This window comes from Schistocerca nitens, chromosome 3 (genome assembly GCF_023898315.1).
Source record: "Schistocerca nitens isolate TAMUIC-IGC-003100 chromosome 3, iqSchNite1.1, whole genome shotgun sequence".
Taxonomy (NCBI): Eukaryota; Metazoa; Arthropoda; class Insecta; order Orthoptera; family Acrididae; genus Schistocerca; species Schistocerca nitens.
Window position 1 is genome coordinate 769,695,601 of NC_064616.1, and position 26,240 is coordinate 769,721,840.

Genomic DNA, 26,240 nt, shown 5'->3' on the forward strand with positions numbered 1-26,240 from the left:
TTGATCTCTAATATACAGCGTGTTCATTTTAACTGAAGATATTGAAATATGTCGAAAATGACACATTGGATAAAAAAAGGTTGTAATTCCATCTTGTTTGAGGGAGACATCCAACAACACCGCACTCAACCCGTCACCCCGCACCATGGGTGGGTGGCGGGGAGCAACTTTAAATCTTCAATGCGAACCTCCGTTTTTTTATTGTAGATTACGATTCTACTGCAAAATCTACATACGTTTTATCTGAAGCATTTTCTTCGTTTCTCTACCAATGGTGCTTTAATTGGACGAATAGAAGTTGGTACGCAATCGTAATTTACGCCATGCTTCTCAAAAGCCCTTGATATCCCCACCTCCGAGCTGCGAGGGTAGGACAGACCAGTATTTCATAATTTTTAATGGGAAACCAAATTCGCAAGGTTGCATCCCTCCGATATATCGAACAGGGGACTACTTAACGCGCCACCGTGACCATGTAGCAGATTTCCACATATCACAACAGGCAGTACACTGCGACCGGAGCTCACGTATCGTGCAAACGTAGAACAGACAGCGGCTCTAAACATTACAGTACTTGCGCAATGTTTACTGCCTGCACACCAACTTATCATTTGAAGAACAGACGTGCAAATGGACGATAAATGTTTCAACCACAGAAGAAAAAACTGAAACGATCCTGATTTACGGAAAATGTAGGAGAGATTATAGGGCTGTTGTCTTGTATGCTGAGTGTTTTTCAGAGAAAGCTCGCTCTCGTTCGTTCTTTTATAAAGTTGTGTCTGATGGCAGCGTACAGACCTTCAAAAGGAATCGAAGTAAACGTGTTACACAAGAATCTAATGAAACAGCTGCATTAGCGGCAGTGCGCCACAACCCATGGATAAACACTCGCCAATTACACCGCGATTTCGGTATGTCCGAGGTAATATTGTCAAAGTACTGCATCGTCATAAGTATCATCCATATCACGAGCCACTGCATCAAGCACTTCATAGCACCGATTTTCATAGCTGGGTAGTGTTTTGTGAATGGACACGTCAACAAATGCAAACGACACCCACTTCCTTTATCGAGGTACTACTTTCCGATGAGTTTACATGCACAAACTACGATAGCGTTAATCGGCATAACATGCATTACTGGAGTGCAGACCATCAACGTCCTTGGTTGGTTAACGTATAGTGTGACCTCATGGGCAAGATACTCATTGTTCCGTATTTTATCGACGGCACGTTGCATGGACTCAAATATCGAAAGCTTTTTGGAACAAGAACTTTCTGTATTACTGCAGGATGTTGCCCTGGACGTTCGACGACGTCGGCGGTTTAAGCATACGATTCACCAGTGCATTACGCAACTGAAGCTCAGGAGGTATTAGCCCGTGGTTTCACCGCTCGGTGGATCGGTATAGGTGGCGCTATTAATTAGCCCGCTAAGTCGCCGGATTTGACGTCGCCCGAGTTCTTTCTGTGAGGTATTTAAAGGTGAGATGTACCAGAAAGTACCAACAGGCCGTGAAGGCATGGTCGACTGCATCAGAGTCGCCTGTGCTGATATTCCCGCAGATGTGATTCTGTGCTGCGTATGGTCATTTGAAGAGCGGATCACTAAGTGTGTTGAAGTTGGCGATACTATGTTTGAATACTTGGTCTAATTGGAAAAGTAGAGTAGCTTTCGCCTTGAACCACGGCAACAGTGGCACGTCGAATAGTCTCCTGTTCGATACAACGTTACGAATGGGATTTCCAATTACAAGTTATGAAATACTGGTTCGTCCTACCCTCGCAGCTTGGAGGTGGGGTCCCACGTGCCAATGGATATACAAGGGCCATTGAGTGGAAAGTCGTAAATTATGATTGTGTACCCATTTCTATCCTCCGATTACAGCAACATCTGTAACGAAACGAACAAAACACTTCAAACAAAACGTATGCAGATTTTGCTGCAGAATCGTAATCTGCAATAAAAAACGAGGGTTCTGGATGTCGAGTGTGGTATCGTTGGATGTCGCCCTCCAACACAAAGAAATTGTAATGATAACTTTTTGATCTGATATGTAGTTTTCGAGATATGAACACCTAATATAAAAGTAACCACCTTTTCATATAACAAACGTTGCATTTGGTTCCTCGTGACTAATCAAGTAATACTGGTTGAACTTGCTCGTTTCTTCTGCATTTTTTCCTCATATAATGCATGATATAAAAATGTGATGTCCTAATTTTTGTGCGAAATAAAATTCTAACAAAGATTCTAAAGAATGTACACATTCCTAACAGTTGAAAATCTTAGGCTTCATTGAGGGCATGTGTGTTCCTAATAATACTAAAACATTTACTTTGCGGTCTATTCCAGCTGCAAACTATATTCTCCATCTCACAACTTTCACATATCATTTCGAAAGGAACTCACAAATTACAGGATGTTTCAAAAAGATTTATCTGATTTCACAAGACTATACTTTCCAGACGAATGAACACAGAAACAGCTGTCAGTCCTAACTCACAACTCACACATATGACTACGAAAGAAGGAAAGAACTTTCCTTGTTTTTCAAGGGTATATGTTTTACATGCATGCACGTACCACCTTTGGGTGCCTTTTAGAATAAAGTTTAGGATCAAAACTGTAAATATACACTCCTGGAAATGGAAAAAAGAACACATTGACACCGGTGTGTCAGACCCACCATACTTGCTCCGGATACTGCGAGAGGGCTGTACAAGCAATGATCACACGCACGGCACAGCGGACACACCAGGAACCGCGGTGTTGGCCGTCGAATGGCGCTAGCTGCGCAGCATTTGTGCACCGCCGCCGTCAGTGTCAGCCAGTTTGCCGTGGCATACGGAGCTCCATCGCAGTCTTTAACACTGGTAGCATGCCGCGACAGCGTGGACGTGAACCGTATGTGCAGTTGACGGACTTTGAGCGAGGGCGTATAGTGGGCATGCGGGAGGCCGGGTGGACGTACCGCCGAATTGCTCAACACGTGGGGCGTGAGGTCTCCACAGTACATCGATGTTGTCGCCAGTGGTCGGCGGAAGGTGCACGTGCCCGTCGACCTGGGACCGGACCGCAGCGACGCACGGATGCACGCCAAGACCGTAGGATCCTACGCAGTGCCGTAGGGGACCGCACCGCCACTTCCCAGCAAATTAGGGACACTGTTGCTCCTGGGGTATCGGCGAGGACCATTCGCAACCGTCTCCATGAAGCTGGGCTACGGTCCCGCACACCGTTAGGCCGTCTTCCGCTCACGCCCCAACATCGTGCAGCCCGCCTCCAGTGGTGTCGCGACAGGCGTGAATGGAGGGACGAATGGAGACGTGTCGTCTTCAGCGATGAGAGTCGCTACTGCCTTAGTGCCAATTATGGTCGTATGCGTGTTTGGCGCTGTGCAGGTGAGCGCCACAATCAGGACTGCATACGACCGAGGCACACAGGGCCAACACCCGGCATCATGGTGTGGGGAGCGATCTCCTACACTGGCCGTACACCACTGGTGATCGTTGAGGGGACACTGAATAGTGCACGGTACATCCAAACCGTCATCGAACCCATCGTTCTACCATTCCTAGACCGGCAAGGGAACTTGCTGTTCCAACAGGACAATGCACGTCCGCATGTATCCCGTGCCACCCAACGTGCTCTAGAAGGTGTAAGTCAACTACCCTGGCCAGCAAGATCTCCGGATCTGTCCCCCATTGAGCATGTTTGGGACTGGATGAAGCGTCGTCTCACGCGGTCTGCACGTCCAGCACGAACGCTGGTCCAACTGAGGCGCCAGGTGGAAATGGCATGGCAAGCCGTTCCACAGGACTACATCCAGCATCTCTACGATCGTCTCCATGGGAGAATAGCAGCCTGCATTGCTGCGAAAGGTGGATATACACTGTACTAGTGCCGACATTGTGCATGCTCTGTTGCCTGTGTCTATGTGCCTGTGGTTCTGTCAGTGTGATCATGTGATGTATCTGACCCCAGGAATGTGTCAATGAAGTTTCCCCTTCCTGGGACAATGAATTCACGGTGTTCTTATTTCAATTTCCAGGAGTGTATTTTACGGATGTTCAATGTGTCCTCCAACGGACGTAAGAAAGACATATAGAAGTTAGTCAGACTCGTCTCATACTTTCATGAGCATCTCTGGAGTTACTGCATTCACTGTTGTTGCTATTCGGCATCGCAGTTCATCCAATTTTATTGGAAAGGATGCAGATGCAGTCCTCACAAACACAAACACAACAAATATCACGAACCGTGAGATCAAGTCACTTTGGGGGCCAATGGTGCAGTGCGTGATCCTTATGTTGCTTCCATTTGCGACTTCAGTGACATCAAGCGAAAGCTCATTGGAGGGCATGGTGGAGGTTTGTTGTGTTCTTTGGTGAAAGGCGGTTCTGCCTCGGAGCAGTAATGGTCGTGTGTTGGTTAGGAGGATGCCGGTTGGGACCTGCATCCAACATGTCTGCACCTGGAGTTATGATCTGGGGTGCCATTTTGTATGACAGCAGAAGCACTCTCGTGGCTATCCCATGCACCCAGACTCCAAATTTGTACATCAGTCTGGTGTTCCGATCTGTTGTAGGCGCAATACCATACTCTAAAGATAATCACGCTGCACAGTTGTAACTGAAGTGCACCCGTTTAAACGGACAGAGCAGAGCCTTTTGAGCACAGTCAACGAAGACCAAAAAGTATCGCCTGGGGGAAAAATTGGTGTAGTCGCAAATTATTGTTCAGTGAGTGGAGTTTGAGATTAGTGTTGAACATCCCATCGGCAATGACGTCGTTACAGGCAGAGCACAAGCTCGGGTTAGCGAAAGATGGGGAAGGAAATCGGCCGTGTCCTTTGTCAAAGGAATCATCCCGGCATTTGTCTGAAGCGATTTAGGGACATCACGGAAAACATAAATTAGGATGGCGCATTTGGGTTCCATTCGTTGTCCTACCAAATGCGAGTCCAGTGTGCTCACCACTGCGCCACCCTACTCGGTATTATTGTACAGTCATTGGGGGAATGTCATGAACGATAAACTGAAAATCCTGATAGGCGGGGTGTGAGCGTGGGGTTGGGGGTGCCGCGCGAAGGGGACTTTTTAGGTTTTCCTCGTATATCAAAAAACGCGGCCTAGTGAAAATATTTCCCAGTATAAAATTAAACTACATTAATTTTTCTACAAAAGTTCTCCTGTTCATATTTTCTCTAGGGCTAATGGTTTCTGTGCTGCAAGGGATGGAAAAATCTCAGATTATTAAAAAGTGTTTTAATGGTGTAAAATTCGTGTTGATTGTTAAGTGAAGTAGGTTAAGAGCAAATATTAAATGTGTGTTCCACATCTAAGTGCAGTCCAACCGTATTAAGGGATAAGTTGTGTCCTGGAGGCGTAACAGGATGGAAAGGCCCACTACGTCACAACAAGAAACTACGGGGTATTTAACACAGTTATATCTACCCTTCTGCAGTTCGTCTTACAAATCACTGGCGTCACAGTGGGTGTTCATTATCCACGAAGTGTGTCAACACTACACTGAATACAAATACCACACATTATTAACACAAACACAAGAAAAGTATGTAGACAGATTCTGCTTAAATCTCTGCACACTGTTCAAAAGTTCCAGAGGGAAATAGATTCTTAGTCATATTGTACAGCTTTAATGTTCTTCCGGGAAAGGCGGCTTCGTCCAACACGAGCGCTGCTCGCTTTTCAATCTACAGACGGACTATACCTCACCAGCGATACCTATCCAACACACTCACGTAAGTGGACAACGTAACTTCACTGAGCTGGTGGTTATGTAGTGGAGTTATTTGCAGTTTATAAAGTGAGTACTTATTTGCAGTTGTTAATTGAGCTTTTACGTAAGATACGTTTCTGTACACACCGGCTGAGAAGTGCTTATAATACATTACTTGACCTGTGCTGCAGTATCTGAAGTTCCATAACACTTAAGTGACTTCCTACTATTACAGGTGGAGCCAATTTAAGCCTCTGTATATCTCAGATGTTGGGAGAGCTGATCCTGGGGCGATGCACTTGCCGGACCCAAGCTGCGAAAAGTACAGAGTGAGCACAAAGTCTTGCCCTGATTATAAAAACTTATAACAGAATACAGTTTGACATAATAAGTTACATTTGATGTCGTTACATAGGTTAGTATTACTAGTTTCTTTTAAGACCACTTACGTTAGTAAACCTCAACGTGTGCTCCCTTGGTAGCTCTGAGAATACCGAGGCGGTATTCCAGTTCCCGCCAGGTGTTTCGTAACATGAGTTATGTCACAGTACCCACAGCAGCTTTTATCCTAACCTGCAGCTCGTTGACGTCAGCAACTGGTGTGACGAAGGCTCTGTCCTTGATATAGCCCCAGAAAAAAAGGTCAAGGGGCGTAATGTCTGGAGAGCGGGGTGGCCAGGGTGTTGCACAGTTCCTTCCAATTCACCGATCCGGACATTACTCCCCTCTCCAGACATTACGCCCCTTTACTTTTTTCTCTGGGGCTATATCAAGAACAGAGTCTTCGTCACACCAGCTGCTGACGTCGACGAACTGAAAGCTAGGATACAAGCTGCTGTGGGTACTGTGACATAATTCATGTTACGAAACACCTTGCGGGAACTGGAATACCACCTCGAAATTCTCCGCGCTACCAAGGGAGCACACGTCGAGGTTTACTAACGTAAGTGGTCTTAAAAAAAAATAGTAACACTAACCTATGTAATGGCATCAAATGTAAAGTATTATGTCAAACGGTTATTCTGTAATAAATTGTTATGATAAGGGGAAGACTTTGTGCTCACCCTGTATTTCAGCCTTTCATAATGGAAACAATGAAACTGAAATTGTCAGGGGTCAGGGATTTTCTCTGCCTCGTGATGGCTGGGTGTTGTGTGCTGTCCTTAGGTTAGTTAGGTTTAAGTAGTTCTAAGTTCTAGGGGACTGATGACCATAGATGTTAAGTCCCATAGTGCTCAGAGCCATTTTTTTGAAATTGTCAGATACATACTAAAAACATGTCAGACTTGGGGCAGAGTCTTCAATGTGGTAGACGGTTGACAGCTCCATCTGTCTAGCTTTTTCTTGACTGAGCACTCAACAACTGCAAATAAGCTATCTAATAAACTGAAAATAACTCCGCTATACACAGTAAACACAAGCTCAGAGAAGTTATTTTGTATACTCGAGAGAAATGGACTAGAAATGCTGGGAAGGTATAGTCTGTCTGTAAACGAAAAAGCGAGCAGCACTCAAGGTGGGAAGCTGACTTTGCTGGAAGAACGCTACTGCCGTACAGGATGTCCAAGAATCAGTTTCCCTCTAGCACTGTAGAACGGTGGACAGAGTTACGTAAGAGGCCTTGCTAAAAAGTAATGCCTTCGAATTTTTATGTGAAAACTCTTAAAGCTTTAACTTAATTTTGCGTCGGTTCTTGGTGGAACAACATTATAATAAATGAAAAGCATTAGTTTGCTTTTGTTCAAAGTATTACTTTTATTTTATTTTATTTTTGTTTTTATTTACTGTTCATTTTTTTCCTTTTTACATTGCATTACCACCACATTGACAAAGATGTTACTTACTGTATGTTTCTGCTTCAATGTAGACGTGTAACTTCTCTTCCAATGTTGTTTACAAACATTATAATTTCTTTGGTGACAATACTCAAATGGTTCAAATGGCTCTGAGCACTATGGCACTTAACTTCTGAGGTCATCAGTCCCCTAGAACTTAGAACTACTTAAACCTAACCAACCTAAGGACATCACACACATCCATGCCCGAGGCAGGATTCGAACCTGCGACCGTAGCGGTCGCGCGGTTCTAGACTGAAGCGCCTAGAACCGCTCGGCAGAATCTCCCGGCTGACAATACTCAGTAAATGTCTGATGATGACCTTGTAAGCCGACAACCAGTTAAAGCAATAAACGTAATTCTGTAGAACAAGAGCAAACTAGTGCTTCTCGTTATCTTAAAGCTTTTCCAATGAAGGAAACATTATTATCATTCTACATCTTTATTCATCAAGCCTACATATTTATTTCTCAACATACTCACCCTGGCGATGAACAAATTTCTCCCGACAAAATACGGTCAGTGTAGAATGTTTGACTTCGTTGACGGAGCCACAGCCTCACATCTGCTTGCAGCGCTTCATCAATATCCAAGTGAAGTCCTTGAAGGCGTTCTATAAGTTTTGGAAACAGATGAAAATCGGATGTAGCCAAGTCGGGACAGTATGGAGGATGATAGGTGACGCTGGACCTAAGGCGTCGGATTGTTGCACCTGTCGTAGCGTTCTTCGTGGTCTGGCATTGCCGTGCTAAAGGGAAGGGTGCTCTATGTGTGGACCAACTCTTCGAAATAGAAATTCGATTGCAGCACGCTGTTCCTCACGCACCGATGCAGGTACACTACGCACCGTCATGTCACACGCTAAAATTCTAAGCCCTCTAGTCGCAGATGCCTGCAAATATGTAGACATGAAAAATAAAGACGTAGCATGTTAATAACGTTTGTTTTATTTGAAAAGTTTGAAGAGTTTTCACATAAATAATTCGTAGACATACTTTTCAGCACGCCTTCGTAGAAGTTTTTATTGCGTTGTATTGTTAGCAACTCATATCTGTATTCAATGTAGTATTAACACAGTTAGTGTGCGATGAACATTGTGTTGCTAGTGATTCACAAGGCGAGCTGCGGAGGGGTCGGGCTAACAGTGTGAAATCCCCTGGAGTTGCTTTTTGCGACGTAGTGCGGTAGAGAGAATACGGAATTACCGACTCGCTCTATGTTTTGCGCACCTATGACGGAGGGAAGTGCGTGAGGACAATCCGACGACCTACATTACTTCACGTTTTTAGCCTCCAATCATACCTTTCCATCCTGCTACACCCCCAGAACACAATTTATCCCTTAACAACGTTCTACTACACGTTGATGTGGTAAACACATTTAATATTTGTCCTTAATCCATGTTATTTAGCAACATACATTAATTTTATTCCATTAAAACACTATTTTAACAGTCTGCCACGCTTCATCCCCTGCAACGCGTGAACTGTTAGTCCTAAGGTAAAAATGAATAGGCCGGCCGGAGTGACCGAGCGGTTCTAGGCGCTACAGTCTGGAACCGCGCGACCGCTACGGTCGCAGGCTCGAATCCTGCCTCGGGCATGGATGTGTGTGATGTCTTTAGGTTAGTTAGGTTTAAGTAGTTCTATGTTCTAGGGGACTGATGACCTCAGAAGTTAAATCCCATAGTGCTCTGAGCCATTTCAACTACTTTTGAAAAAATGGACATTTTTTAGCAAATTTAACAGTTTTCGTTAGAGGCCGCGGTTTTCGCGATAGTCAAGCAAAACTTAAAAATGTGACGTCCATCCCCCCCCCCCCGCCCCCGTCCCGTCCCCCTGTTCCCACGCTCACACCCCACCGGTCAGTATTTGTAATTCGTTGTTCATTACACCCCCTTCCATCGTTCAAAAATTTTCGACTACACCAATTTTTTCCTCTAATTTGCGTTCGTTGACTGGACTATTTGCTGTGTTTTCGCCATCTCGCCTCGACGCGAGTTTGGAAATAAACTAGACAGCGAGCGAGCTACCTGCACCGGGAAGATCTCTGCTGGCAATTTATAGCTGGCGCCAATGCAAAATTTTGGTTTCGAATTATCAGTTAAAATTTACCCCAAGTTTCTATTTTCATTAATACAGATAATATAGTCTTGAAAAGCCGGGTAAACATTCTTGAAACACCCTGTGCACTAGCATCTAGACGTATAGTTGGGAAAAGAAGAAAATGGAAAGATAAAGGATGAGTAATCAAGGTTAATGACCATTAAGATAGGCCCTCAAATTGGAAGGCTCTTGAGTGCTAAATACTTGTGACTGAGCTTTACTTGGTTATGCAGCTATACTTAGGAAATATGCACTTATTTCTTGGTTATATTTATCTTTCAGGCCATAGTATAAAGCTTTGACACCTGCCATACAAGAATCGCCATCAGGCGATACACGTTTTAGCAGAAATAACTAAGAAAAAGAAGAAAGACGTACAGCTCTTTATCAAGCTGTACGTTGAAAACAGCGTTATCATAAGCAAAATAACATATTACTAATTACAAAAATTCTCGTTGCAGGAATCAACAGCATTTTCACTGTACCTTTGAACATGAGGTAACACATATAAATCTGCGTTTTTTGTGTTAATAGGCTTGAAAAAATGGCAGTGTGTTTCACTCTGTGTGAATAACATGTATTCTGTTAACATCGAATGGTAACATAGTACTGCTTGACTAATTGCTCACATAAGAATAATTTATTTTGAAAGAAATAACACAAGATAGTCACAGATCTGAATCGCTAACCTATTCTCATTTTAACAGTCTAGATTGTTACAGGCAGCACCAGAAATTCCAGACAAATAAAAGTGAAGCACTTTTCAGAGCGCATGTTGGTCTGAACTTCACATTGCTTCAGTGCCTGAGCTCAGATTGTCTGTTGTATTACCTTGCTCTCCTCCAGCTGGAAGACCAGCATCCACATTGATAATGGGTAGTTGTAATGAATCTGAGTCATCATGTGACTAGCCGTTTCTCACATACGCCTTGAATATTATCAGAGGTTATGTCACGCGAAGTGCAAGAAAACGTAAAAGGACCCCCGCTAATTACCAGCGATCCCTTCCGTTATCAGTGTAACACTTCACTGAGCTCTAGGTGCCACACATGGCACTGAAGCTTGATATAGCGACAATATAATTATAAAAATTGCTTGAGCTGAGAGTAGACTATAATTTATTGGACAACGGCAGCCGTAGGGCAATTTCCGAACTGCACTGTTTTTCATACATTCAATTTCTTAAGAATTAGGGACACAATAATTGTAGGGCTTGTACGACTTAGTGATATAAGTAAACGACCAAAGTTTCGTACTAAAAGAAAAGGACTGCTGGCTCACGAACTCAATTGTAAGGCTTCTGTATTTATTACTATCGAATTATGCGTTCCTAAGGTACTTTCCCCCATGGCGACTAGATTCGGAGTGACTGTTGGAGGACATTGTTGGACTAAATATGTAATGACTATTCCCCACAACTTAACACCGTTGCCAAATTAAATAAATCGCATTACTTCATCATCTGAAAGTTTTTGGATAAGTAGTTATTGTTGAAAGTACTCGCAGCTCGTACTACTTACAAAGCGAGATAGGCACAGGTGTTGTAAACACGGAGTCGTGAGGCGCAAAGAGAAGTTCTAACTCCCTTTCGTCTATCCTGATTATGTAACCTCGGTTTCCCTAAATCACTTGCGTCGAATTGCAGGTCGGTTCCTTAAGTCTACGGCCGATATCTTTCAGCACCATGTTTGAAAAAGCTAAATTTGTGCTTCTCTTGTGAACTCGGCATCTTCAAGGCCTTAAACTAAAATCACCCTTCCTTCGTGAAAGTGAATATTGATTCTGATGTCCACTGGTGCTCGGAGGAACACGCCAGTCGTCCTCCAGAAGACTTAGTACAGCATAGTTTGATACCACCAGTCCAGGCCAAGCAAAATCTTTTGATAAAATTTTCAAATGACGAAAATCAGTTACACATATAAGGCATATTCTCTGGAGTATGGAAACGTTTGTCACGCAAGCATTTATTCGCAGTGACACAATTATTTTAACATCTAACAGCAACATAACACTCGCAAACTAAGTCAACTTTGGATATGTCACTTTTACCGAAAATGTTGTGCTATTTTTTATGTCTGGGTGCTGCTGTATTGCGGTTTGGCATGGATTCAAATACTGCAACAAACGATTAATGCCTTTAGTGTGCACGTTACTTAAGTCAAGGTATCATAAACCTATTCTGAGCACTAAGAAAGTAAACAAATAATTTAAATTGATGAAATATGATGGTATCTGCGGATAAATACGACACTGCGGCCGGCACGGTAGCTCAGCGTGTTCGGTCAGAGAGCAGGCTGGCCTCTGTAATAAAAAAAACTGAGTGAAACGATCAACAACGATCTTCAACGGATGTCATGTGACGTCCGCTACGACGAAATACAACGAACCATAAATCAACTATTGGACGCAGCCTCCATGCTGCTTTCGGATACTTTCTTACGGCCGGTACGCTCTTCAAGGTCCGCTACGACACGCTCACCCTTCCCCCCGCGAGCGGGAGGCCACGGCCTTGTCAATGGGCACCTCCGAGCGGCGTCCTTGTACATGTCCACCATGCACAAGCAGTGGCACGGGGGCACCTCCCTTACGCCCAGCTTGCTAAAAATTCTTGTGCCCGCAACCATAATGCCACCAATACCAGTCGGACACATCAAGCACCATCTGATGCACATTTCTGTTTTCATCGTCGACTTCAGTTATGCCCACACACACTTACCAAACACGCGTTCTCCTCGACCTAAAGATTTTTACACCTCACAGCTTCGTTCCATATCCAGCAACAATATCGAACTCAGACATCCGTCCAGGCGGTGGCCCACGGTTTGGCGTCATATCCACCGGCCTTTCCTTTCCTCCAACGTTCGGGCAACATGGTACCACGTCGCAAGTGGAAAATTCACCACAAATCAACGTCTTTTATCCATTCTGAGGATGCTTATTTCCCCGCCACCAAAAATCATGCGATTGTATGGGTCAAGGGATGGACTATCACCTACATGTGTAATGATGGCGACAAATCCCGCCTTGATTTCTGGCAGTACTTACAAACCGCCCACAGTGAAATCGAGCACCGACCTCACTACCGCACCTTCTTCACCAATTACCTACACGCTATCTTTACGTCACCCCCGCTCAGTTGGATGGTGCCACACGCCGACAGCACTCCCCCCCGCTGCTGACATCTGCTGACATCTGAGACTCTCCGCGCTACTTTCTATATTGTAACCCACAGTGGAGTAGGCGCATTGACGCACGCCTCCCTACTTTTATGCACTATACCAGAAAACACTGGTTTTTCCCCCACTCCACTGTCTATTGCTTCACACCTCGTAGCTTACATCAATATTATTATTCTTTTTTCCTATACCTTGTTAATAAAAAAAATTGCTCGCCTTGTACGAGTGTAATGTCTCGTGTTATTTCCGCCGGAAGGATGGCATTTCTGTTGCATTTAAACTTGTACCAATAAAGATATTTTGTTCATTTACCCTGTTCCTGGTAAAAAATATAATAATAAAATAAAATAAAAAATAACAAAAAATAAATAAATCAAAAAGCTACTTTGAGGAAGTGATTCAGGGATGGGAGGGGGAGGCATCGCGGCCAGGCCTCGGATTCCGACCCCTGCCCGCCTTGTCTCCACGTGCTCGTAACTAACCACTCTACTCTTCCTTCAATTAAAAAAAAATGAAAAATAAAAATGTGGTCAGCAAAAAAAAAAAGCGCTTAAGGCGACCGCTCGCGTGAACCGGGAAATTCTGGTTCGAGTCCCGGTGCAGCACAACTTTTCACTGCCATCATTTCCTAATACAGCTGATGGTTGTTCGAGTTCGCAACTGCGAATACGTTTAATGTTTTTAATAACGGCTGTAGTCACTGCAGTGCCTGTTCTTTAGGATATGCATGCATGTCAGAAGAAACATTGCATCGTTCTTAAGAACACAGACACTACAATATAGTAATTTAAATTCGCCCATATGATTGTTACATCATATTTAATGTAGCAATACTTCACACCTACGAAGACTATCATTCTAAACACGCAGTAGTAATCAGTTCATTGATTGTTTTTAATGTACCAGTGCTTTGCTGGGCGTGGTCTTGATGGTAATGATATGCTGTTAATCAGCTGCTCGTGACAGTTATTTGAGGGAGGTAAGGGGAGAGAAGTTACGGCTTAACACGACATCTGAATTCACGGCATGCCGTGGCCGTATTCATGAGCATAAGCTTAATGAGACACACATATAACCCCAAGACTTGAAAGAAAAAAAACGATGTCAGAATTTTCGTTTCCCTGTAAACTCCTTCTGGTCCGGTAGGACAAAACTCACTTAAACATCACTGCTAAACTCTCACAACTAATTTTTATTTCAAATGCTTAAAAACCTTTTAGAAATGTCATCGTTCGACGTATCCAGCAACTACGAGAACAGAAGCTCGTTAAAGAGTGACGTGTATATGAATAGCCAGCAGATGGAGAAGAGGCAAGCGCAGCAGAAACACCTCAAAGAAACAACGACGGTGGACCCTCGAGAGACAGTAAACAGAGCAGAGAAACAATACGGGAACTTAAATAAAACGCTTCAAGAACGTAACACCTGCCACTTCATTGTAACACGAACAAGAGCTCAGTGCCACACAGCGTGAAGTACCTGTGAACAATGCAGCTATTGTGCTTGCAGTAAACACACCTGCACGTGCCGAGATGCCTCATGGCATCACAGTTTTGTTGATGGTGCCATTTCGTTTCCTCTTAGTATAAATTGGACTACCCATCACATACTGCCACGACGTCTATCCATTCCCATTAAATAATTTTCAGTGCAAATTACCGCACAATATTGTTATGGAATAATGACAAGCAAATTAAAGTCTCATTAAAGTGCTTGGCTTTCTACCTTCCATGGTTTCTTGGACTACCCTGATTTGTAGTTGATAACTGCGATACGTAGTGGCCAGTTGTTCCGCTACTGGGAACGTGAAGGTGTATCGTTTGTGTGGAATGATTTTCAATACGAGTGTCCCTCTGACAATGTATCATTACGATATAACATCAAGGAGGGGGCGTCTTTTTAAATCAGATGCACCACTCGTTTCGTGAATGTGATAGTCACTCATAGAGTTTTGTACATCCCGCTAAATACTCTGTTACCGCATTCCCTCTCTCCTGACTGAATCATAAACGAGTAATTAGTCTGTATTCCACGTCGGTTGCAAAGAAAAAATAGAAACTGCCTAGAGCTGAAAAGAATTGGAATAAATCAGACTCGTATATGCGGAAATATAAAATGACGAATGCATTCTCATTGCGTACTACCACCCTCAGAGCACTAAGTAATTGTATTTACGTAAAAGTTCATTAGATAATAAGTAAAGAAGTCAAAATGGCTAGCAGGTAACATTTTCCTAATGAAATGCGATATTGCAAACAGTAAAATGACAGGTTGATCTTTGAAGATGTCTGAATGTTCTTTTTCCATAGTTTATAAGAATATAATGATAAAATGCCTCTCGAAGCCGCAGTATCAGCTGACAAAATGTATAGCTGGATAATGATAATGGATCTGAGTGAAAGCTCAAATAAACAAGCACGACACATGGAAATAAGCTGTTAAAGACAGTGTGTGGCCCTCTTTTACTGACAGTTCACAAACTCCTTCATGAAGCTGGTCTTGTACACCTAAAAACCACAGGTAAGTGTTATTGCACTGCCAGAAGATACTATTTCCTGAAATCCGAAATATGTGTATCCGACAAACTAGTAACAGCATTTAATCGTATCCATAGACTATCATTTACGTTCTCTAGACATTTCTTCTCCATTGCGATTGTAGTATTTTCTGACCAGCCCAGATCATAATTCAGATTTTTTTTTGTGCACGGTTTCCATCATCATGATCTCTTCGGGTATCAGCAGCATCGTTTCTAGAAGAAGCACGAAACTAGTTTGTGAAGCATCACCCTTATATGACGCGCAACCAGCGTTATGCTACCGGGTATGCGAGGACGGTGCTTGATAAGTTATGCTTGTCACACTTCCACCAAACGATGTTGTTGATGTTTGAAAATGGACGATAGTGCAAGAAACTGTCATTAATGCCAACTATAATTTTGACTGATTTGATTGATAAAACCATTATCAAAATAATAAAAGCAATACAGTAATTGTCTCTCTGCTTTGGCAGTACGTTTACTTTGAGTTACTCTAGTTGCGCGTTGATCAAGAGACAAAAAGTACTACGACACTAACCACTTCATATCACTTCACTATGTACTCCTCATTTGTATTTGAATGTGTTCCCACGTGCTACCAACACTGAAAAGAAATGTGGAGATCTGCAGATGATGCGTACATGAATGAGGGCTGAAGTCGTCATAAGTTTCCAAGCAAGCGGAACATGTACTCGGAGGAACACAAAATCTCTACGAGTTATAGAGCGTGTGCGAGATTCTGTCACCAGGTGGCTGGTTTTATTCCTATTCCACGAACCCTACAAGAGCAGTAAAGTGTCTTTGTAAAACAATGTGTCACAACGTAGCTGTTTATAGCACATACTAATAGCATGTAGCGCCGTCCTGCCTGCATTGCATTTGGTGTGTAACTTAACAAAATCTTCAACTGCTAGGTTCAGATTGTTTTAATGCCGCCTGACTTTCTGGTTTTATTAGCCTATTTTGTACCAATAATCTTCGTTTTGCTAAAACTAAATCAAGCAGACTAACATTTTTACAAGAGTGTCATTCTTATTAATGTAACATCAAGTTATGTGATTTCGTTCTACTTATTTCTATGGTTTTTCAGTGCTGTCGATAAAAATATTTACAAGAGTGACAGCAAAACATTTGTCGGTGGTGATATCTTCGTTTTACATTTGTAGCTAGTTACGTAATGTGATATAATTATCTGAAAGAGATAGCAGAAAGGAAGAAACTAATTCATCTATTTCCACTCCGCCCATTTATCCGTATTTCAATAGCTTTTCTTCAATAACTTCGATTGCCTTGTTAATATGGACGTTAGTATAGTAGCTTATAATGTCAAGGCGATGTAGAAAATCCATTATGTGCTGTTAGTTCATTGTTTTTTTTTATTTGATCTAGTAATGCAATCGAATTTTTATCTTTATACTTCATTTTGACACATTAGTATAATAACTTTCTTTCAACATACGGAAATTATGTAGCAGAGAAACTTTAGGACGAAAGTAACTTGCGTATGAAGTGTACTGCCAAGTAGCATAGCTCGATGGAACTTGGGCTACACGTAAAAAAAAACTGCTACAATATAGTACAGAAGTTAATTGAAAGAAATACTCAATGAGATGACCAGAAATTACACTTTTATTCAAAGACAAGAATTTCACTGTAACCATCGCCATTCATGATGGTCCCCTAGGCCTTACAAAAGATGGGACATAGTTCTTAATTGGCTGCGCAATCACCACGAACGGCAATGCATCCTTTTCAAGGTGTTCGTATGCTGCCCGCAAGGATGGTCAGCAATTCCTGTGGTAGGAATCTGGGTAGTCGGTGGTGCATGTGAACCTGTTACATTACTGAGGTGATTATAATTAAAGTTAAACTTTCAAAACGCTGTAGAAATAACAACACTGGTCAGAATGACGTAAATTGCAACGCAATATTATCGGAGAAGGGGGAAAACGTATGGCAGAAGAAAAATAATAATGTGAAAATTGATCAATAGATGGCACTGTATGTGACAGAATACGTAAATGAAAACACCTGTCATCCGCCGGCTGGTGTGGACGAGCAGTTCTAGGCGCTTCAGTCTGGAACCGCGCACCGCTACGGTCGCAGGTACGAATCCTGCCTCGGGCATGGATGTGTGTGGTATCCTTGGGTTGGTTAGGTTTAAGTAGTTCTAAGTTCTAGGGGACTGATGACCTCAGATGTTGAGTCCCATAGTGCTCAGAGCCATCTAGACTATTTTTAAACCTGTCATGCGCACGACCCATAGAAGTTGGTATAAACACGCCGGGTACACGGCATTTCCTCCTTTCGCGTCTGCGATGTTCGCCATGACTGTCTCAATCCAGGATCGCGATCTGCTTGTTTAAAGCTGTATTATAAGAATGATGACTGTGCACACGTCGCTCTGCAGACGTTCCGGACACTGAAGGGTTTGAAAAAAAGGCGTTGGTCCGATGAGTTCCGTGGGTCTGGAAAAAAGGATTCGGAAACTCGAAAAGACGGGTTCTTTTGGTGTGCAACCCGGTAGAGGGAGGACACGAATTAATTCGACGTCAGCGGAAGCACTGGCCACAGCAATGCAGGAGCATACCAGTGAGCACGGCGCGTAAAATCCTACGAAACATCCTTCTTGGTTATCCATTCAAAATTACCCATGTGAACGAGTTGCTTCCCGTTGACCTGCCAACAAGAGAGACCTTTGCTTTATAATTTCTTGCTCGCATGGAAGTGGACAATGATTGACCGTGGACGATTTTGTGGACAGGCGAAGCCCACTTCCATCCGACAGGATATGTCAATGCACAGAATTGTCGAATATGGGCAACGGAAAATCCACACGAAATTCAACGAGTACCACGTGGTCCTGAAAAGGTCACTATGTGGAGCGGGTTTACGGCATCATTTATCATAGGACCACATTTTTTTGAAGAGACAGCTGCTTACGATCCTGTTACCTGTACCATTGCTGGTAAGCGCTATGAGAGTCTTTTGCACAACCACGTCTTCCAGTTCCCCAATAGCGTGGATGTCTGGGTTGGATCATTTTCACGCTAGATAGCACATCTCCGCACATTGCGAATCCAGTAAAGCAGCTGCTGAAGCGCCGTTTCTGAAATGCTAGAATTATCAGCAGCCATTTCCCTACAGCCTGGCCGTCCCAATCACCTGACCTTAATCCGTCAGACTTCTGGCTGGGGAGCTATCTGAAAGATGTTGTGTTCAGTGTTCCGTTTACAAACTGAGCTGCATTGAAGGCACGCATTGCGCAACATATTGTGAACGTGACCCCGGAAACACTTCGATCAGCTGTGGAACATGCTGTTTCTCAATTTCAACTTGTTGTAGAAAACGGTGGACAGCATATTGAACATGTTTTGCGCCAGTCACACGGAAATTAACAATCCGATTTGATTTTGACGCTTTCTTGCGGTTTTTGGCCTCAGGACAGTTAAAAACCGATTTTTCCCATCCGATGTGATATGACCTTGCCATGGTAGATGGGCGTACGTAACTAACGGCATCACACCTGTACACCCATCCACACTGAGTAGTCAGTTTAACGTCAAACGTACACCTTAGGCATTGTTGTATTATTCATTTGTCATTTGTAGACGACCGCTATTAAATTATGAAGCTTACAGCACTATCTATTGGTACATTTTGTAACTATTTATTTTTCTTCTGCAATATGTTTTCCTCCTCCTCCGATAATATTCCGTTGCAATTTGACGTCATTCTGACCATTGGTGTTATTTCTACAGCGGTTCGAAAGTTTAATCATTATCTCCCTGTACATCTCCCCTATGCATTTCACCCGTGCTAAATGGAGTTTAAGTAAGGGAAACAAATGGTTCAAATGGCTCTGAGCACTATGGGACTTAACATCTGAGGTCATCATCCCATAGAACTTAGAACTACTTAAACTTAACTAACCTAAGGACATCACACACATCCATGCCCGAGGCAGGATTCGAACCTGCGACCGTAGCAGTCGCGCGGTTCCGGACTGAAGCGCCAAGAACCGCTCGGTCACAGCGGCCGGTGACGCACATGACAAAGGAGTACCGTGCCACGATAATTTTGACCAGTGAGTGCAAAGTGCCCAAATATTTGGAGTTCAGTACGACCATGCAACATTATGCCTCGCAACACCATGAAAGTTGGAGCATCAAAGCGATGAAGTCTGACATTACGTGTTCCCACCTTTCGCCATGTGAAGGTACGTCAAGCACTGTCAAACATGACCGTTTTGGAGGTCCATGTTTGATGCTGTTCGGAGGCACAATGTTGCATGGTCGTACTGCCTTCGAAAAATTTGAACGTGGTATTCTCACCGGTCAATATTATTGTGATACTGTACTCCTTCCCACGTCCTTTTGTTCAGGGGTGCATTCGATCGTGACTTCATTTTTCCGTATGATAGTGCGCGATGATATCGAAAAGCGCAAGCGGAGGAGCTTTTGGAACGAGAGGATCGACGGCGAAAGGATTGACCTGCCCGTTCCCCCGACTTAAATACCACTGAACCCGCGTGAGGTGCGTTTGAGAGACAGACTGCAGTGCGTTCACATGCACCAACGACTATGGGGAAGTAGTCAACAGCGCTGACGGAGGAGTGGAGCGCCCTGCAGCTAGAATTCCTTACTAAACTTGTGTTTAACATGGGGACAGGTTGCAGGCAATGCATTGCCGTCCTTGGCGACCACACAACCTATTAAGAACCATGTCCCACCTTTTTTAGTGCCCAGGGGACCACATGAATGGTAAATTAAATCAAGACTTTAAGCTGTCGACAGGCGTTGATTACATCAACGGGGACAGTTGAAAATGTGTGCCCCGACCGGGACTCGAACCCGGGATTCCAGCTTACATGGCAGACGCTCTATCCATCTGAGCCACCGAGGGCACAGAGGATAGAGCGACTGCAGGGACGTATCCCTTGCACGCTCCCCGTGAGACCCACATTCCCAACTTAATGTCCACACACTACATTCGTAGTGTCCCTGCCCATTTTGCTCATTACTCGCGGCAGACAATCTTACCGAGACTCGTAAGAGTTCGGGCAATGCGTGTGGATCCGCACAGAAGAAGAAGGTCAATGGCCGGTGAGCCTTAACTGTATGAAGATGGTATGTCCGAAAGAACAGATACCATCTTCCTACACATGAATGGTGGTGACTTCAGCGTAATTATTGTCATTTCTCTTCGTCTCGTTGCATATTTCTTTCAGTTACCTTCTGTACTACACTGTAGCGGTTCTTTCCATATATGGTTCAAGTTTCATCAGTCTATGTTACTTGGCAGTGACACGTGGTGCGAGAGCTGCTTTTGTCCTTAAGTTTTGCACACCAGTGTACAAGGCAGTAGAACGTATCGTGTCTAGTTGTACACTCTGAGTACCGTTACTAATTTATGAGGACCAAAGTACGTTGCAAGATTTATGCAGTGCTTTGTGATAGTTTGCTTACTTATTTATTTCTTCACGTCAGTGTAACTGAAAATATCTGTACCAATTACGCTGTTAAGTTAAAACCATTGCATGAGACATGACATACTAACATTGTAAATAACTCAAACATGCTAGTTTAGAGCCTCTATAACTGGAATGGTATCGTAATTTTGGCAAAAATATTGTATCGTGTCCATAAATGGAATAGCAAGAGAAATTTTCAAACCTTCTCTACCAACAACAGAAAACAAAGAGGCTTGTAGAGCTCAGTCGAGCAAAAGCCCGTGAATTAACAGCAGAGTTAAAAGTTTGGAAACCATGAAAAACCTGTTGTCAATGAATAACTGTATAAGGACTCCTACCCAGTCGAGCTCTGCCTGCCAAAATTCTAGGAAATAGGGACTGTCATACCATGTGGTGGCGGTCTTCTTCTGTGTACCTATTACAGTGATCATTCAGTTTTTTTGAAAACTGATAGGTTGCTGTAACGCTTGGTAACTGCTCACGCTGTTACCGTAACACATAACTAGATGCTTTGTTTCTTTCCAGTTCCGACGGCGGTCATCCTGGGAGGCCCGGACATCTACGTGAATAAGGGCAGCACCATCAACCTCACGTGCACCATCAGGAACCCCCCGGAGCCGCCTGCCTACATCTTCTGGTACCACCACGACAAGGTGCTCACACCTCTTATTCTGCATTCCAGTTATGGCACTTATTTCTTGTACACCAGGACATCATTATCTGCGCCTTATTATGTAGTAAAGCTTTCAGTTTAAAGCGAGAGACGTTTCAAAACCTTGAAAAAACTTTGTGGATTTCCCTTCCCCCTTCACACTAAATATCCATCAAATAATCCCATCAATTTCTGTAGGTTCAGAACCGCATCAGAAGGGCCGTGGCGCCAGCGAAGGCAGACATGACCGAGTGAGGCCTTGCAGATGGCTATGACAACTGAGATTTTGGTGAATATCAGGATATGGATCATCTGACCTGTGCTAACAGTCTCTGCAAATGTGCCCTCGATGAATTACAGCAGGGAAGTAAGGAAGCATTGGATTTAACCAAATTTGGGGGAGGAACTTTTTAGCTTCAGACACGGAAAAGTAATGTAAATGCATACATATTCAGAATACATAAAATAATAAGAAACGAAATGTCAGCCTAACTAGTACTGTAGGAGTCCGTGGCGTATATTCCACTGATCAACATCCAATTGGAGACGTGAATAGTTTTCCTTTTCCAAAAACTTATATTTCATGTTGGAGCAGGGAATGCACCGTTGGCAAAATTGTGGTAGATGCGAACTACTGCCAAATCTCAGATGCTGGCTGCCTCTTACCGAGTTACATCGTTATGCCTCACGACCTGACTTTCCCCTGAGGTGTCAGGTGAGGCTCTGTGGAGACTGAAAAGTAGAACAGAGGTTGTGATACAATGAACCTATAAGGTGTACCTGTAAAGCTCAATCGATGAAAGCTTTGCCCGAGAAAGTTTCATGTCCCTGCCTTTGCAAACACCATATTTCTGATCTGCTAGAAAGCTTCAGTTAACTGTTGTTCACTAATGCAGTCGGCACCATCTTGGTGAATGACATCTATACTTATAAGTCAAAACATTTGGAAGAATGGCCACCGTAAGACTGAATGGCAATTGGTGGCGTTGCGGGCTGCTGACGTGGAAAGGAAAGTATATGCACTGATCAGCCACAACATTATGGACACCTCCTAACACCCGGTATCCGTACACGGATAACAGCGGCGACGCGTCGTGACACGAAGCAATGAGACCTTGGTAGGTCGCTGGAGGTGAGCTGACACCATATCTGCACACTCACAGGTCATCTAATTCCCGTAAATTCCGGTGAGGAGGGTGATGAGCTCTGACGCCACGTTCAAACACACCAGGTGTGTTCGATCGGGTTCAGATCTGGCGAGGTGGGAGGCCAGAACATCAATTCAAATTCGTCACTGTGTTCCTCAGACCACTCCATCACACTCCTGGCCTTGTGACATAGCACATTATCTTGTTGAAAAATACCATTGTCGTCGGGAAACATGATCGTCATCATAGACTACATGAACATTATTGCGAACCAGCTGCAGCCCTACATTCCCAATTTCTTACGCGACTACGATGGCGTCTTCCAACAGGGTAACTGTCCTTGTCCCATCGGCATGATGAAGAAGGTATCGGGATTCATCAGACATGCAACGCTCCGCCACTGCTCCAACGCCCAGTGCCGATGGTCACGTGCCCATTTTAGTCGTAGTTGCCAATGTCGTGGTGTTGACATTGGCACATGCATGGGTCGTCGGCTGCAGATGCCCATAGTTGTGTTCGGTGCACTGTGTGTTCTGGCATACATGTACTCTGCCCAGCATTAATGTCTGATGTTAGCCCCGGAACAGTTCGCCATCTGTCCTGTTTTACCAATCTGTCGAACCTATGACGTCCGACATCTGTAATGAGGGATGGTCGCCCAACCCCACGACATCTGGACGTGGTTACACCTTTTTTTTTTTCCGAGCACACCGTTCAGCGAACTTGGGACATCGCGGCAAACGATCGCTACGTACTTCCGTAGTTATCCAACGATGTCGTTAGTTACGATTGCAGTGGTACAGAGTCATCGAGACTTAGTTGCTAGGTTGCTAGAAGCATAATTTGCGCCACTGACGCAGGCTGGTGGGGGACAGCATATTCATACATGGATATTCACATGGGCTTACACGAGACCTGTAGTAGTAATCTAAGGCACCATCGCAGCAGTGGACTACGTGAACATAATTCCGAACCGGCTGCAGCCCTACATTCCCAATTTCTTACGCGACTACGATGGCGTCTTCCAACAGGGTAACTGTCCTAGTCCCAAGGCAAGAATTGTGCTACAGTTGGTTGTAGTGCATGACACTGAACTCACATTAATGTCTTGGCCACTAAATTCACCTGATATGAACCGCTGGGATACACATGGGAAGGCGTCGGGCGCCAGCTTCGTGGCCACAAACTACCGAATCTAGTGCATAGACATCCGGTGCCACATACCTCCGTAAACGTAACAACAATTTATCGAATACAAGCCACGGAGAATCTCTGCCGTATGGCATCCCAAAGGTGGTTGGTTCAAATGGCTCTGAGCACTATGGGACTGAACATCTATGGTCATCAGTCCCCTAGAACTTAGAACTACTTAAACCTAACTAACCTAAGGACAGCACACAACACCCAGTCATCACGAGGCAGAGAAAATCCCTGACCCCTCCGGGAACCGAACCCGGGCGCGGGAAGCGAGAACGCTACCGCACGACCACGAGCTGCGGACCCCAAAGGTGGATCAACACGTTATTAAGCATGTGTTCATAATGTTTTGACTCATTAGCATCTGTTTCTTATTGAATTTTTAACGGTATGTACGCATCTCAGAAACTGCGGCACTATCATTCATCACATTAGTAAGAGTCATAGACCGTTATACATATTTAATTAATTACGGTCCGCTTTGCTGTATGTCAGTTCAATGACTGAAAATAATGTCCCCCAGTTTCTACTGAATGTTTTTTTCTGTGGCCTCTTATTTCCAGCATGCTGTTAACTGCGTCTTCTATTGAGCTTTTGGGTCAAAGACCATACTGATGTCGACTAAGGCTGAAGAGTCTCCTGTGTGACTGTAGTCGATTACACAGGAGCTTGTCCTGTACCTCACCAAAATGGTTAAGAGGCAGATGGGCCTGTAACTATTTGGGCCTGTTATATCCCGATCCTCCGATTTTTTTCGTGATTACAACGTTCGAAGTTTTCCATATGGCAGGAATCTTACCTTGCAGCAATGCATCGTTCAGTAACTCTGTTAGAAAAAGGGAGATCAGTGCAATTGTATTTTTGAGTGTTTCTGAATGTGTGCCGTCTGGACCGGGTGTCTTCTTACTTTTTAACTGTTTAAGTGCTAACGCTACCTCTTGTTGGGCAAACGGGACAGCAACGGGGCCATTTGTGTATCATCCATTTTTCTTCGTAAGTCTGTGTAATGTTGCTGGTCATTCTTCTTTTCGTCATCAGGAAGAATCTTGTTCAGGAGGTACTCTGCTGAATATTTCCAGCACTCTCCGCCTAAGAGTTGACAGCACTGTCGGATTCATTACCTTATATGTTTGAAGCTCGAATGGTTCCTCCCACATATTGTTTTGTAGCTGAGTTTTGACAAATTTGTTTTGCCTTGTATAGTTCGTTCTTGCATTTTTGTTTCTGTCTTACTTCCCTCTCTTATGTTGTCTTTCCTTTTTGATAATGTTTCCTTTTGTCGCTAGCGTCTTTCCTTAGTTTTGATAACTCAGTTGACCAGGGGAGTTAGTTTGGTGCACGGTTGGTCGTTGGGATACATAATGGTTGTGCTTTTTGAAGCAGGGGCTTCAGAATGTGTGCTTTATAGTCTGTGCTGCCACTGGCTGTATGGATGGAATATTCTTCTACAACGTCCCTTATTTTTTGCCAGTCAATCTCGTTTAGAAGGATTCGTCGTTTTTGTTGATGTGAAGAGTATGTGTTCTTGTCTGCGTATGTGCCTTTCTGGATGCGTATGGCATTATGATCACTGTGTGTGGCATTTTCTAGTAATTCCCATTCACTGACTATATTATGGACTTTGCATTTGCTAGTGAGATGTCAATATTGCTGGTTCCTCCAGTATTGTTGCAGTGTGTGTGTGTTTGTCCTGCTTTGTTTTGAATGAAGAGGCTGCATTCATTTATTGCATCAACTAAAAGTTGTCCCCTGTTGTATGTTTTATCTCCATGCCATAGTGCCGATGGTGCTTTGATGTCACTGGGTATGAGTAATCTTTCGTTCCTTGAAAATTGTGCTGCAGCTCGTAATTGGTCAGCAAGAGGCTCTGTCATAGGAATACTGTGCATTCATTGATGTGATAATCAAAGATACCTGTTTATGTGCAAATTCAGCTTTGAAGAATACAAAAACCAGGATAGAATGTAACAATATCAGAGAAGGAAAGTTGCTACTCACCATATAGTGGAATGCTGAGTCGCGATAGGTACAACAAAAAGATTCACACAATTATAGCTTTCGGCCATTAAGGCCTTTGTCAGCAGTAGACACACATACATACACACACACATACACACACACACACTCATGCAAATGCAACTTGCACACACGTCTGCAGTCTCAGAGAACTGAAACCACACTGCGAGCAGCAGCACCAATGCATGATGGGAGCGGCGACTGGGTGGGGGTAAGGAGGAGGCTGGGGCGGGGAGGGGGAGGGATGGTATGGTGGGAGTGGCAGACAGTAAAGTGTTGCAGTTTAGACGGAAGGCAGGAGAGACGGTGCGGAGAGGGGAGGGGGTAAGTAGCAGAAAGGAGAGAAATAGAAA

General features: G+C 43.9%; 1 protein-coding gene across 2 annotated transcripts in view; it reads left to right on the plus strand.

Moving 5' to 3' along the window:
- LOC126249757 (protein turtle homolog B-like) overlaps window positions 1-26,240 on the plus strand; it is a 472,837-nt gene that overhangs the window by 298,109 nt on the left and 148,488 nt on the right. For both annotated transcript variants that reach the window (XM_049951444.1, XM_049951445.1), the window contains one exon: window positions 21,400-21,527. In XM_049951444.1, coding sequence (XP_049807401.1) covers window positions 21,400-21,527 — 128 coding nt within the window. The remainder of the gene's footprint in view (window positions 1-21,399; window positions 21,528-26,240) is intronic.